The sequence below is a fragment of the Rhinatrema bivittatum genome, chromosome 4 (genome assembly GCF_901001135.1).
Source record: "Rhinatrema bivittatum chromosome 4, aRhiBiv1.1, whole genome shotgun sequence".
Lineage (NCBI taxonomy): Eukaryota > Metazoa > Chordata > Amphibia > Gymnophiona > Rhinatrematidae > Rhinatrema > Rhinatrema bivittatum.
Genome location: NC_042618.1, coordinates 194,207,152 through 194,221,402, shown reverse-complemented (window position 1 = coordinate 194,221,402; position 14,251 = coordinate 194,207,152). Strand labels below are relative to the sequence as shown.

Sequence of the window (14,251 nt, the reverse complement as noted above, 5' to 3'; positions counted from 1 at the left end):
AAATCTAAATGCATTTTACATCTGTTATTTGGAACTCAGAATTTAAGATAATGCGAGTAATAAATCTTTTTTTTTAAATTAAATTCCTGCTTGTACTCTTAATAATTAAAACTGCACTAGGATTGCTGAAAACTAGCAGCAATGTGGAAGGAAGTAGCTCCTGCACTGGTTTCTGTCCTTTAGGTTAGCTCGGTTTGTATTACAGATGCCTTGCCTTTCAGAAAACAGACCGGCACTGCTGAGAAATCTCCGGGGCAAGACATTCCAGGAACTCCCACTTCCTGGTTTAAAGGAAGGCCAAGAAAAGTGTCCGAAGGAGGTTGATTGTGGAATGGAATGAAATAAGAGTCCCCGCCAACCCCTCCCACTCCCTCTGCAGCGCTTAAAATACTGCGCTGGCTTAGTGCTGGAGATTCAGACTGCACGCCGGACAGCACGATGAAGGCAGCAGCCAGCATCAGCCTCCTCCTGGCCCTGCTCACCCTCCTCGCAGACTCCTACCCTGCCACTGAAGGTGAGTGGACGGGCTGATGTCTTTAGGACTCTGGGAACTGTGTCTTCCATCACCTGAATTTGAGGGCCCCTCATTTGTGGCTTTATAGACTGAGACTCCTGAGCTTTTCTGTATCTTAATTCAGCCTTTGCAGTTGCTAATGTCTTTTATTGGATTGCGATAAAACCAATTCAAAGAAGTTGTAGCACGTGAGCTTTCCAGAACAGGTAGTTTCCCTTCTTCAGATGTCGTCCTGTCACACTGTGAGATGAAAATTGGGAACACAAAAGTGCCTGAGCTACAGTGACCCCCTTCCTTCTCATGGCAGTGAAACCACAGGGTCCTTCTGGAAACCTTGCCTCCCATTATAGGGCATGGTCCAGTGGGATTTGCTAGAGACTGGTATCCATACTTCCTTCCCCCTCCTCTCCCTGCTTATACCGAGCTTGCAATTCTCTCAATACTGACCTGAGTGAAAGCAAATCTCAGACCCAAACATTTTTGCATGATGGTGCTGGATATTGCCATGCAGGGGTCCGACCAGCCTGTCTAATGTTGCTGTATACTTTTCTTTGTAGTGCTTAGTAACTAGGCTGCAAGTATACTTTTAACTTCGGGACTGGTATTGTGCAGTATGGAGTGGTTCTGGTAATATCTCTAACAGGACTCCAAGGTTCCAGGTCCTAGGCTGTACTTTCTGGAATGTTCGGTGCACATTCTTTTGAAAGGTTCCACACCGTGCTGTTTTTTTCTAGAAAGGAAGGTGCCGGTACTCAGATGCAGAGCCATTCTTGGGGACATGAGGGAATCAGGGTAACTACCCAAGGCCCCATGCCTGATGGTAGCCCCATCACCTGCAGTGGCCTCAGAACTCAGCATTGGTGTCATTCTTCCCTCTTCCTGTCTTGCCTTCTACTGGCAGGAGGTGTGAGAGAGCACTGCTCTTGTCTGGTGCTGTCTCCTCTACTTCCATCATGGCATGGGATAAGGACCAGTAAGGGGGAATGGAAGACAGAAAGGGGGGGGGGGGGAAGCACCAATAAGAAGTAAGGGGTGAGAAAGAGAGGCAACACCAGTCCTTTTCTCTTTCTTTTCCTTCCCTTCCCACGGGTGCTTTTTTCTCCCTGGACTCTGCCTCCTCCCCCACCCTCCCCCCATCTAGTTAACTCACTCTTTAAAAATCCTTTCCCCTCAACATACAGACACACACGTGCCTTCCTCTCTCCCCTCTCCCCTCTCCCCTCTTTCCTCTTCACTCCCAAGCCCCGTTGGTTCTTTTTCCTCTCACTCTTTCTCCCCTACTGGTGCTTCTCTCTCCCCCCATGCACATTGGTGCCTTCCTTCCTCTTTTCTTCCCCCAATGTACACACATTGATACCTTCCTTTCTGCCATTTCCACTCCCCATGTTTCTCTCTTTCTCTCTCTTCCCAGGTGATCTTACCCTTTTCCACCCACAGGCATCAGAAGAGCAACTGGTATTTCTTACCTGTTGCCTCTCTGTCCACTGCTATCTGATGTCTGACCATGCAGGTCCCATGCATTCAGATGGTAGATAGCAGCCAGCAGATGAGGCAGTAGCAGGTAAGAGCACTGCTCTCTTAGGCCTCCTGCCAGTGGGAAGGAGGAAGATAATGCCATGACCTCTTTGGCCGGTTGCAGGGGACAGGGTTAACTTGGGGATGCAGGGATGTCGCCTCGTTTTGTCCTTCCTGACTGTATCTCTCAGCCTGATGCTGGAAGAAAAAGCCCTGGTTCCATATTAGCTCCTTAGATTCCCCCTAGGGTTCTAGGTCCTTCCCTGTGATCTTGGCAGGGCCCCATGTTTATTGCTCACTCAGATCCTCCAGGCTGAGAAGCTTTTTGAGGAGTGGTTGGAGGATTTTTCTTTTTCAGGATAAGGTCTCATCATGATATTGAAACATTACATCTTAAAATGCTTCTCTTTTCAGAACATCCTGGAGTGTGCCCAATACCAAAAGACATGGAACTAGGGAACTGTGATCACCGCTGTAAATCTGACTCTGATTGTGCAATGCATATGAAATGCTGCAAGACAGGATGTGATGGACATTTATGCCAGCTTCCTAATGGTGAGGACCACTTTTAGCATATGACAGGCTGAATTAATAGGGCAGGAGGGGTAAAGAGCAATATGAGGGAGGGGAAGAAAAAAAGATATCTTACCAGCTCAGTTAAGGGAACCACGTCCGATGCTTAGAAGTAAAAGTTACAGTTCAATATTTAAACCTTAAACCAGTGGATCCTTATCTGGTCATGAGGCCCACTGGATAAATGTGTTTTCCAGGTATAATCATTGTGGATATTCTAAAAATCTGAGCTTGTGTGAGCCTTGAGGACTAGGATGGGAATGACTGCCTTAGTCTGTACTTTTCTGTGGCCCTTGGGGACCAGGGTTTGACATCCCCATGCTGTACCAGAGTTCCAAACAAATATGAAGCATGTAGAGATGGAAGTGAGGTCATCGTAGCAAGAGGCTGGTTTATGACCATTTTATTTGGTGGGCCAGGAAAGAGTGGAGCAGGCCTCGGCAGCAGTGGTTCATGTGGCAAAGTAACTGAGTGAGGTGCGGACCTGCCCAGGTGAAGGAGTACTTGCAGTGGAAAAATACAGTCATCTGATGTTGAGTCAAGTTATGGGAAGCACCACAAGCTGAGCAGGGAGATGACCATGGGAGTGGACAACAGAGGGGAGGGGAATGATGGTGCCAGTAGCAGAAGGGAGGATAAAGATGATAGAGAGGCCAAGAATAGTGGGCATAAGATGTTGTGCTTGGGCAGGATTGGAGGTGGTAAGATGTCTTTTGGGAGAAAAGTGCATTTGGCTGAGCAGGGAACTGCAGGTTTTCCTGTAGCTATGGACTTTCCTTAAATCTACCAGTGGGAGAGAAGAGTGTTTGGGCCTGGCAGGAAGTCACAAGTTTTCTGGTGGTCTCAGGCTGCTCTTAAAGCCACTGGTTCTTCAGCACCACACAGCACTTGGCTATGAATATAAAACGAGGTAGATTTCTGTAAAGGCTCATTTTAAGTCTCCTGTGTTGTTTAAGGCAGGGGTGCTCAAACCAGTCCTATGGAGCCCTCCCTCCAGCCAGTCGGGTTTGCAGGATATCCCTAATGAATATGTATGAGATTATTTGCATGCACTACCTCCAGTGTATGCAAATATTTCTCTTGCACATTCATTAGGGATATCCTGAAAACCCAACTGGGTGGGTGGGGTGTAGGACCGGTTTGAGCACCCCTGGTTTAAGATATGTGATTTATGCATATCAGTGTGGTGATTGCCTACTGTCATGCAAAGGTCAGAAGTAGAGCAGTGACTTACCAAGTTTCACAGTTGTGGGAGCGACGATGCAGGAGTAGCTTTCAGGATCTTAAATCACCAGACTCAAGTCAGGAATGAAATAAATCCACAAGAAACCAGAAAAACAGGAGCCACTTTCATTGTTCCAGAGGACTTAGCTAAGAATCTTTGCTGGTGCCAAACTTCCTGCTATCTTATCAGCAATCTGATCAGAGAACAAAGGTTACGGGGACAGAGTGGAGCCCAGAGATGGAGGAGTGGGGTAGAGCCTGCTGTGGGGAACTAACAAAGCCTGGCATGTGCAACCCTTACTGTATAAATAAATCAGAAAACTCTCTTTTCGATCAGTGATACTGAAATACCACACCAAAGCAGGATATATTCAAAATATCCACTTTCTTGTTGCTTGACTCTTTGGATTCATATATTTGTGGCTTTTCACAACATTTCCTTTCTTGTGTGTTTCTTATAGCTCTATAATTTGTGCAATAAATGTTGTGCAGCTTTTATTATGGTCATGCAACATGTCTTTAAAATCCTGCTTTCTCTCTCTTTTCTTCTGAGCTGTGTGCAGTCATTCATGTGTAAGTGTGTGATGCTCACATGGGGCTTTTTTTTTGTGGGCCTGGAAGTTTCCTCCTGCTTCTTTGGGCTTCCAGCTCCCAAACCACCTAGCCCAGTCATTGCAGAGATAGTTCTCAGCTGTGGTCCATGCACCTGCACTCATTCCAGAACCCTGCAATTATGGACCTTAACTCCAGTTACTAAATCCAGCTACAAGGTCTCTCAAGAAAGATTTCTCGTTACTACTTTTATTGGAAGGCATGGGGGTAATTGCACAGAATGGCAGCTACTGCCCTTAACAGAAGGCATAGAGTAACCTGCATGAAACAGCAGCTACTATCATGAGCAACTCACTGGGCAGACTGGATGGACCATTTTGTCTTTATCTACTCTCATTACTAAGTTACTATGTATGTTAGGTTAGGCGATCATGAGATTGGAGGCAATGTCCTATTGTGAATTGGAAACTGGATAAAAGAAAACAGAGGGTAGGACTAAATGGTCAGTTTTCCAAATGAAGAAAAGTCATTAGTGGAGTACCTCAGTGGTCTGTACTGGGGTCTGTGCTATTTAATATATTCATAAATGATCTGGAGAAAGGAATGAGTGAGGTAGCCAAATTTGCAGATGACAAAATATTTTTTTCGAGTTTGGGACAGCAGCAGATTGTGAGGAACTGCAGGAAGACTGGGCATTTAAATGGCAGATGCATCATGATGTGGACAAGTGCATAGTGAATAGGGATGTGAATCGTTTTTCAACGATTAAAATTATTGTCCGATAATGTTAATATCGTCTTAAATCATTATAGAACACAATACAATAGAAATTCTAACGATTTATCGTTAAAAATCGTTAAAAATCGTTAAATCGTGTTAGTGCGCACTAACTGTAGTGCGCACTAACTCCCGTTAGTGCGCACTAACAGAAGATGATACAAATTGACACTTTCCAGGTCACTGAAGGTCAGTTAGGAATGAATATGTATTCCTATTGGCTGGCTGCCCTCTTATCTATTGATATTACCAAGGTTCACACTGAGGTGATGGTTGGGGGGATGGGAAATGGAACCAGAAACTCACGAACACCAACAGAAAATGATACAAATTGTTGACACTTCCCAGGTCAGTAAAGGTCACTTAGGAATGAATATGTATTCCTATTGGCTGGCTGTGCTCTTATCTATTGATGTTACCAAGGTTCCCACTGAGGTAATGGTTGGGGGGATGTGAAATGGAAACAGTTGGAAGCTTGACAAAAAAAGTAACGTGATGATCATCACTCATGTACTAGAACTTGTTTGTTTATTATTTTTGTTAGCAGGCATGTGAAATGCTAGTGCATGTTGAATTTGCCAATCACTGTGCATTTTAGAAAGGTGGTCCTGGCTGGAACTACACAGTTCAAATATATGTGGTAATTGATTGTTCGTAAGTGTATTTTTTAAGTAGCCACACTGGCCACCAGATCACGGATCATGGAGAGCTGCATCCCTGCTCCCAGCCAGTCTGGGGCTGCCTCTCCCAGTCATCCATGGAGGGCTGCAGCCCTGCTCCCAGCCAGTCTGGGGCTGCCTGTCCCTGTAATCCATGCAGCGCTGCATCCCTGCTCCCAGCCAGTCTGGGGCTGCCTGTCCCAGTAATCCATGCCGAGCTGCTTCCCTGCTCCCATCCAGTCTGGGGCTGCCTGTCCCAGTCATCCATGCAGAGCTGTATCCCTGCTCCCAGCCAGTCTGGGGCTGTCTGTCCCTGTAATCCATGCAGAGCTGCATCCCTGCTCCCAGCCAGTCTGGGGCTGCCTGTCCCAGTCATCCATGCAGAGCTGCTTCCCTGCTCCCATCCAGTCTGGGGCTGCCTGTCCCAGTCATCCATGCAGAGCTGTATCCCTGCTCCCAGCCAGTCTGGGGCTGTCTGTCCCTGTAATCCATGCAGAGCTGCATCCCTGCTCCCAGCCAGTCTGGGGCTGCCTGTCCCAGTAATCCATGCAGAGCTGCTTCCCTGCTCCCATCCAGTCTGGGGCTGCCTGTCCCAGTCATCCATGCAGAGCTGTATCCCTGCTCCCAGCCAGTCTGGGGCTGTCTGTCCCTGTAATCCATGCAGAGCTGCATCCCTGCTCCCAGCCAGTCTGGGGCTGCCTGTCCCAGTAATCCATGCAGAGCTGCATCCCTGCTCCCAGCCAGTCTGGGGCTGCCTGTCCCAGTAATCCATGCAGAGCTGCATCCCTGCTCCCAGGCAGTCCGGGGCTGCCTGTCCCAGTAATCCATGGAGAGCTGCATCCCTGCTCCCAGCCAGTCTGGGGCTGCCTGTCCTAGTCATCCATGGAGGGCTGCAGCCCTGCTCCCAGCCAGTCTAGGGCTGCCTGTCCCTGTAATCCATGCAGAGCTGCATCCCTGCTCCCAGCCAGTCTGGGGCTGCCTGTCCCTGTAATCCATGCAGAGCTGCATCCCTGCTCCCAGCCAGTCTGGGGCTGCCTGTCCCTGTAATCCATGCAGAGCTGCATCCCTGCTCCCAGCCAGTCTGGAGATCACAACACTCCTGGTATTAAAAGGGATAGGGCACTGTGTGCAGGAAGATCACAACACTCCTGGTATTAATAGGGATAGGGCACTGTGTGCAGGAAGATCACAACACTCCTGGTATTAATAGGGATAGGGCACTGTGTGCAGGAAGATCACAACACTCCTGGTATTAATAGGGATAGGGCACTGTGTGCAGGAAGATCACAACACCCCTGGTGCCAGGGTTAGGGCACTGTGTGCAGGAAGATCACAACACTCCTGGTATTAATAGGGATAGGGCACTGTGTGTACATGGAGATCACAACACCCCTGGTGCCAGGGTTAGGGCACTGTGTGCAGGAAGATCACAACACCCCTGGTATCAGGGTTAGGGCACACGTTCTAGTCACATTGACTGATCACATTACTTTTTTTGTCAAGCTACCAACTGTTTCCATTTCCCATCCCCCATATACTGTCAGTGGGAACCTTGGTAACATGAATAAATAAGAGGGCAGCCAATAGGAATACATATTCATTCCTAAACTGACCTTAACTGACCTGAAAAGTGTCAAATTGTATCAATTTCTGTTAGTGCGCACTAACTCCCGTTAGTGCGCACTAATCGGAAAAAACGATTTTTAACGATTTTTCAACGAAATAATCGTGCCAAACACGATTTTCTTCTCCTGCCACACGATTTCAATCGTTAAGACGATATGGCACACGATTCACATCCCTAATAGTGAATGCACATGTGGAAAAATAATCCCAACTACAGGAACACAATGCTGGTTCCATGTTAGGAGTCATCACCCAGGAAAAGCGACCTGTAGTTCATGTGGACAATACCTTGAAATCTTTGGCTCAGTGTACGGCAGCGGTAAAAAAGGCAAATAGAATGTTAGCAACTATTTGGAAAGGAATAACTGAGAATATCAAAATGCCTGTATAAATCCATAGTGCATCCACATCTTGCGTATTGTGTGCAGCTCTGGTCATCCCATCTCAAGAAAAACATAGCGGACATGGAAAAAGGTACAGAGAAGAGCGACAAAAATGATAAAGGGGATAGAAAAACTCTCTTATGGAAAAAGGCTAAAAATATTTAGCTTGGAGAAGAGATGATTGAAAGGTGATAAAATCATGAGTTGGATGGAATGGGTAAATAGAGAACAACACTAGGACTAAGGCACACTCTATGAATCTAGCAACCGGCAGATGTAAAACAAATCGTAGGAAGTATTTTTTCACTCAGCGCACAGTCAAGCTGTGGAATCTGTTGCCATAGGATGTGGTCAAGACAACTAACACAGTGGAGTTCAAAAGAAGATTGGACAAGTTCCTGAAGGAAAAGTTCATAACCAGTTATTATTAACCAGATAGACTGGGAAAGCCAGTGCTTAACCCTGGGAGTGTGATATAAGAAATAGATTGACTACTAGGGATCTGCTAGGTACTTGTGACCCAGACTGGCCACTGTCGGAGACAGGTTGCTGGGCTCAACAGATCTTGGTCTGACCCAGCATGACAGTTCTTATGTTCTTAAGTGTCCCTGTTGTGTGATGATTGGGGCTTCTTTCTCCCATGAGCTGTGAACGCAGTAAGCCCTAACTGGTCCAGGGCACAGAAGACAGTAGAACTCACCTGGAAATCGAATGCAGGCTATCCCACATGCTTCTGAACCACTGGGCCACTCACACAGCCTTCTACTCAGGGCAACTTACTTAGAATCAGAGTTGGAACTTTCATGGCTTCTCCTGGCAGGCAGGGGCTCAAGAGAGAGGTTTAGGGTCAGAATTGGAACCCTGCTCCCAGGTGCTTCCCACATGAAAAAGCCAGACATTCATTCTTTGATAATGCTTCTAAAACAAATCTCTGTAATGGGGGATGTGATAGATCAAACTGACTTGAAGGCATGTAAGATCAAGATATCTTTGTGTGTACCTAATAACCTTTTTGCTTGGTGTCCTATCTATACCAGATGATCAGGACATGTCAGAGGTTGTTGTTTGTAGGACCCATGTATGTGTGAAAATGTTGGAGTCATTTTTTGTTACTTTTGCCGAGGATGTATATGGAGGTTAGGCCGTATGGATTCAGAATTTTCACCCAGACACAAACTAGTTTGAAGGCCACAGGCCAGCCTCTGAGTTAACTCTTGTTTACTGTCTTGCACTGTAAAATGTTTACAAACAGGCAAGAGTCTGTTTATTTAGTTATTCCACTAAGTCTATGATATGAAAACTAGTAATTAACTTATACTAAAGCCTGAGAGTAAAAGTGAAGGCCACACAGCTGTCTCTGAAATCTGATAAGGACTCAGAGAGAGGGAACACCACTGCTTTCACAAGCATTTGTAGTGTTTAAGGAGAGACAGCGAGAAAGAGAGGGGATAGAGAGCCCTGGACGTGATGGTATGGCTGATCCTTTGGAAATGTAAACTTTTTATATCTATGTAGCAATTGATATTATCTACCATTACTTCTTCTATTTGATCTGATTTTATTTGTTCTATCCTCCTATTGCTCAAATAAACTTACTTTCTTACCTGGAACCATGATGTACTGAATCAAAGTTTGTGTGTGGCCATTTGTGTAAGGGATAAACTCCTGGGTTCAAGCCCCCAGGTATAATCCCAGTAATTGTGTGGGTTTATATGAGATTAGTCCCCCTAGGTCAGAGCCCCTGGGCAGGATACCAGTGTGCACGGTCTGAACCCTTAACAAAATTGGTGAGGATGAGATTCCAGATGGTAGGTTTCTATGAGCCTTTAATTTGTGCCTCAGTATTCCTTGATCCTTTAGTGTGAAGGGCAGATTTGTTTATTTTGGGACGGTCTAGTTTGTGTTAAGAATTTTTCTTGTAATCTGCAGAAAACAGGATACAGCACAAGAAAACATATTGAGTACAGAATATTCTGGGTGTGTATTTAACTTTAGCATTATGTGGCAATAGAAGGCGTCATTTCTTAAGAATTAAAAGGACACTAAGGTAGAATTAAAAGCAGAAATGAAGAGAAAGTACCTTTTGGAGACTGCAGCAGCTTGTGGAAAGAATCCATGGGGTCCTAATGTCGCTGCAGACTTAAATTCTTTTGATGTAGAAAATAAGATTTCTGAGAATATCCATGCCACAATGCCCAAAAATAAGAAAAAGCAGCACAGCCTTAATATGGCTACTGTTAGATATTACATGTGCTTGGTCACAAAGCCTTAAGATCTTGACAGATAAATTAAAAAAAGAAAACTGTCATAGTTTAATGCAGGAGAAGTTATCTTCTGCCCAGTTGGCAGAAGATAGACAATGCTATGAGCAGCATGAGGATGATTTAATTGAGAAGCTAAGAATTGCTAGTACTCAGAATGAGGCTTTAGAATCTGAAATTACCTGTTTAAATAAACAGTTACTTCATAAAGATGAAGAATTAGAAATTTTTTGTGAACACTGTCATCCTCAACCCAAATCTCCCTCTAATTATGAGAATGAAAAAGAAGGTGATATAAAGACCACTGAGGACAGGGGAGCAAATGATCCAGAAGAGAGGGGGGAGTGAGAATGTCACTACTGCATCCATCCTTGACAGGACATTAACCGGAAGGCCTGAATTTAGTCATAGGTTTCATGGCATTTGTTATCGATATAGCAGAAAAGGACATACAGCAAAAAATGGTTACAAACCCCAGATTTCACATTCAGTATTTACCTCCCCCTCCTAGCAAGCCTGCAGATTAAGTTAGGGGTGGCTGACCCCATTCCTTCTACTCTCTATGTGGCACAGCCAATACTTACTTAAACAATGCGGTGTTTGGCCTCAACTGATAATCTAATTTAAAATTTGCAATATTTTAATTGTGCAGCTATAGGTTTAGCAAAAAGATTTTGTAGAAGCAGGGATAGATCTGTCTCCTTGTAAACGTTTTTCTTTCTCTCTCTTCCATTTGTCTCGCATGACCAAGTTTGAAGGAATGTAATCAATTCTGGTTCCTGTGATTAAGCAATCAAAATCTCATAGTTAGAAAAGAGTGCCATTTTTTTGTATGTAAGTTAATCAAAGTAGTGGCTTTCTACTTTAATTGTGTAGCTCAGTTGCTTATAGCTAGCTATTTCTTACTTTGTAATGTGATTTAAAAGATTAAAATTAACCTCTCTTCGTATGTGAGAAATTTTTTTTTTACAGATTGATAAGAATAAAGGCTGATGTATGGGATAAAGTGCAAAACCTGTGTTTTTTTCTCTCTCCTAGATTTTGCTTGATTTTTTGCTTAATTCTGGATCCAAAGAATTTTTTTTTTTTTTTGCTTTTAAAAGGCCTACTTTTTGAACTCTAATGTTTGATAATTGTTTACTGTTTGTGGTTCTCTATCATTGTGTGTTCTGTTGTGTGTCATTATATGTTGTACATGTTACATTGTAAACAGATGAAGACAGTTTACTGACTATAGGAAAGTACAATGATTAGTCAATAGCTTCTGATATAATTTAAGTGAATCAGACACTGCTGAAGTTTTATGGGAAAATGTTTTAAATAATGTTCTAAGAGTATAACATGCTAGGGGATGATAATTGAATTTTCCCCCTCCTTTTCCCCTGTTAAATTTTGTTTAAATTCAGTCACAATCCATGAACTTGCAGGCAAGGAGGTACTGTGGGGTATTTTTTTTTTCTGTACTGGGGTTTTTTTTTTGGGTTTGTTTTTTTACAAGTACTTGTGAATTTTTTTTCTTTTCTCCTTCCCCTTTTCCTCCTTCCACTTTTTAGGGTTTACATTATGTATCATGATTTCATATGTACATTTTGAATGAATGAATGAGCATCTGGGTTGCTTTTGTCTGAATATTGAGTGTTACTTTATAGGAAAGTGGGGAAAGAAGGGGTTAGACATTATGTGGTTGCTTCTTTGAACTATGACAAAACAATATTGGATATCCATATGAATAGTGTATATACATATTCTTGTATATACATATAGTGTATATACATATTCTTGTATTACATACAAGAAGTTATTGATGTTTATTGTAGAGTTTCTTATTTACTTAATTTCAGTTTTTATCATCTCATATCAGGTATTAATCCATAAACACAAACATCTGAATTAGTGATGAGAGTGCAGAGGCAGCTTCCAGAGTGCTGTGCTGTGAGAATTGTACACATCATTTGTCATTGACCTCGTAATTTGAAATCATCCCACCCTTTGCCACAGAGGACATCTTGAATCTTTCATTTTATGGACTGAAGTACCATGGGAGTGGCCTTACTTAGACACTGTTTTTAAGCAATATGTATATTTATATCTCTTTGAAATGTAACAACTGATTATCATGATGAAATATGATGATGATACACTTAGCTAATACCTAGTCACACTGTTATTTGCAGATGATATTTTGATTCTCATATTAATGATAAAGTTTGAATTGATGCAGTTTTATTGCTCCATAGTTGCTGTTCTCTGTTCAGCAGAATGTGCTATCTGTATGTCAATCTGACACCAAGATAGTAATATTTTTTGCTTTTTTTCTTTCATAGAAAGAGGTAGAGTAGATTTTTGAAACAGGAAATATTTTTTTGTTATTGTTTTTTGCACCACCAGGGGTTGGGGGAATATGTACTACAGGTGAGTTTAACTGATCCAGATACCTAAAAAGTAAGTAGATTAGCAGGCTGTATGCTGCCAGTGGGAGAGGCCATTGAGCAAAGACCTGAGACAATACTTCATTGAGGGGTGGAGAAGCACCTGAATAACTGCACATGTGGACACAGGCTATACTGAGCATAGTAGACCTGATACTAGATAATCAATGAAAGTTGGCCTATATATCTTGATGAGCTGGGTGTCCCCCAGAAGTCAGAGAGGCCAAGACACACAACAACCAGATGGAGATTGCAACAGATGACAGAAGTTACTGAGACCAATCGCTGAGGATACTCATGGCAGGCCAGAGGCACGCTTTACTAATGTTTTAAATTGGGCAGATCTCTGTGTCATTTAAACTCCAGGGCCATGCAGCTTAGAAAGAACTTATGTATTCTTGATAAGGGTATTCTGACCAACTGCACAGAGGGAGCAATGAGTTAATGCATTTAGCTTTTCTTGCAAATATGCTAGCAGCCCTGGTTTTTTATATTTGCTAGTCCTACAGGGACCAGTGTTTAATGTATGTATATATCCAACAAGTAATACTCATTGTTCTGATTAATACTGACACCAATATAACTATAGATTAGGAAACATTTCATCCAGCAGGTGTCAGTGTGAATCCTCTGAATCCAGTGGTAGAATATGTTGGAGTCATTTTTTGTTACTTTTGCAGAGCATGTATGTAGAAATTAGGTCATATGGATTCAGAGTTTTCACCAAGTCACAAACTCCTTTGAAGACTACAGGCCAACCTCTGAGTGAACTCCTGTTTACTGTCTTGACTGTGAAATGTTTACGAACAGGCAAGAGTCTGTTTATTTAGTTATTCCACTAAGTCTATGATGAGTAAACTAGCAATTAAATTATACTAAAGCCTGAGAGCAAAAGTGAAGGCCACATAGCTGTGTCTGAAATCTGATAAGAACTCAGAGGGAGGGAACACCACTGCTTTCACAAGCGTTTGTAGTGTTTAAGGAGAGACAGCAAGAAAGAGAGGGGAGAGAGAGCCCTGGACGTGATGGTATGGCTGATCCTTTGGAAATGTAAACTTTTTATATCTATGTAGCAATTGTTATTATCTACAATTAATTCTTCTATATGATCTGATTTTATTTGTTATATCCTCCTATTGCTCAAATAAACTTACTTTCTTACCTGGAACTGTGATGTACTGAATCAAAGTTTGTGTGTGGTTCTTTGTGTTGGGGATAAGCTCCTAGGTTCAAGCCCCAGGTACAATCCCAGCAATTGTGTGGGGCCATTTGTGTAGGGAATAATCTCCTGTGTTAAAGCTCCCAGGTATAATCCTAGTAACTGTGTGTTTATATGAGATTATCCCTCCTGGTCAGAGCCCCTGGGCAGGATACCAGTGTGCACAGTCTAAAGCCGAAACAGCAAACCATGCATAATTAGTTCTAGATGACACTTTCTTATTTGTTCTGCTTTGTATTCACAAAAAATAGGATGATTTTCCTTAGTTAAAGTAGGTTCACACTGATGTGGCATGCCTTTCAAGGGAAAGAAGAATTTTTTTTAATCAAGCCGAAATCCTGTCCTGTAGATTATTAAATCATGGATATCCTACGAAATATATAAAAAGAGCACTTAAACTTGCTTCCAATGCTGAACTTCAGTGGTTACTGCTTGAAAAAACATTGGAGGATTGTCATTCTCCATTAGTATGCACAGTACCTTTTTCTGACAAAGCTAAGATGATTGGATCATTGATCA

The 14,251-nt window shown here is 43.1% G+C and overlaps 1 protein-coding gene across 2 annotated transcripts; it reads left to right on the top strand.

Annotated features, from left to right (window-relative positions):
- The first annotated feature begins 287 nt into the window (after nucleotides 1-287).
- LOC115090416 (WAP four-disulfide core domain protein 18-like) lies at nucleotides 288-13,629 on the top strand. Of its 2 annotated transcripts, none has more exons than XM_029599481.1 (3): nucleotides 288-514; nucleotides 2,444-2,584; nucleotides 11,926-13,629. In XM_029599481.1, the coding sequence occupies exons 1-3, from the start codon at nucleotides 439-441 to the stop codon at nucleotides 11,976-11,978; spliced, it is 270 nt and encodes an 89-aa protein (XP_029455341.1). In that variant the 5' UTR covers nucleotides 288-438; the 3' UTR covers nucleotides 11,979-13,629. The 2 variants fall into 2 exon arrangements, with proteins under 2 accessions (XP_029455341.1, XP_029455342.1); XM_029599482.1 differs by having other exon boundaries at nucleotides 333-514; nucleotides 11,946-13,629.
- The last annotated feature ends 622 nt before the right edge of the window (nucleotides 13,630-14,251 follow it).

Excerpts from the sequence above, each read along its gene's own strand:
- LOC115090416 (XM_029599481.1), top strand. The coding sequence starts at position 439 with ATGAAGGCAGCAGCCAGCATCAGCCTCCTCCTGGCCCTGCTCACCCTC. Across the intron at positions 515-2,443 it reads CTCCTACCCTGCCACTGAAG|AACATCCTGGAGTGTGCCCA; the intron begins GTGAGTGGACGG and ends TTCTCTTTTCAG. Across the intron at positions 2,585-11,925 it reads TTTATGCCAGCTTCCTAATG|TTTTTATCATCTCATATCAG; the intron begins GTGAGGACCACT and ends ACTTAATTTCAG.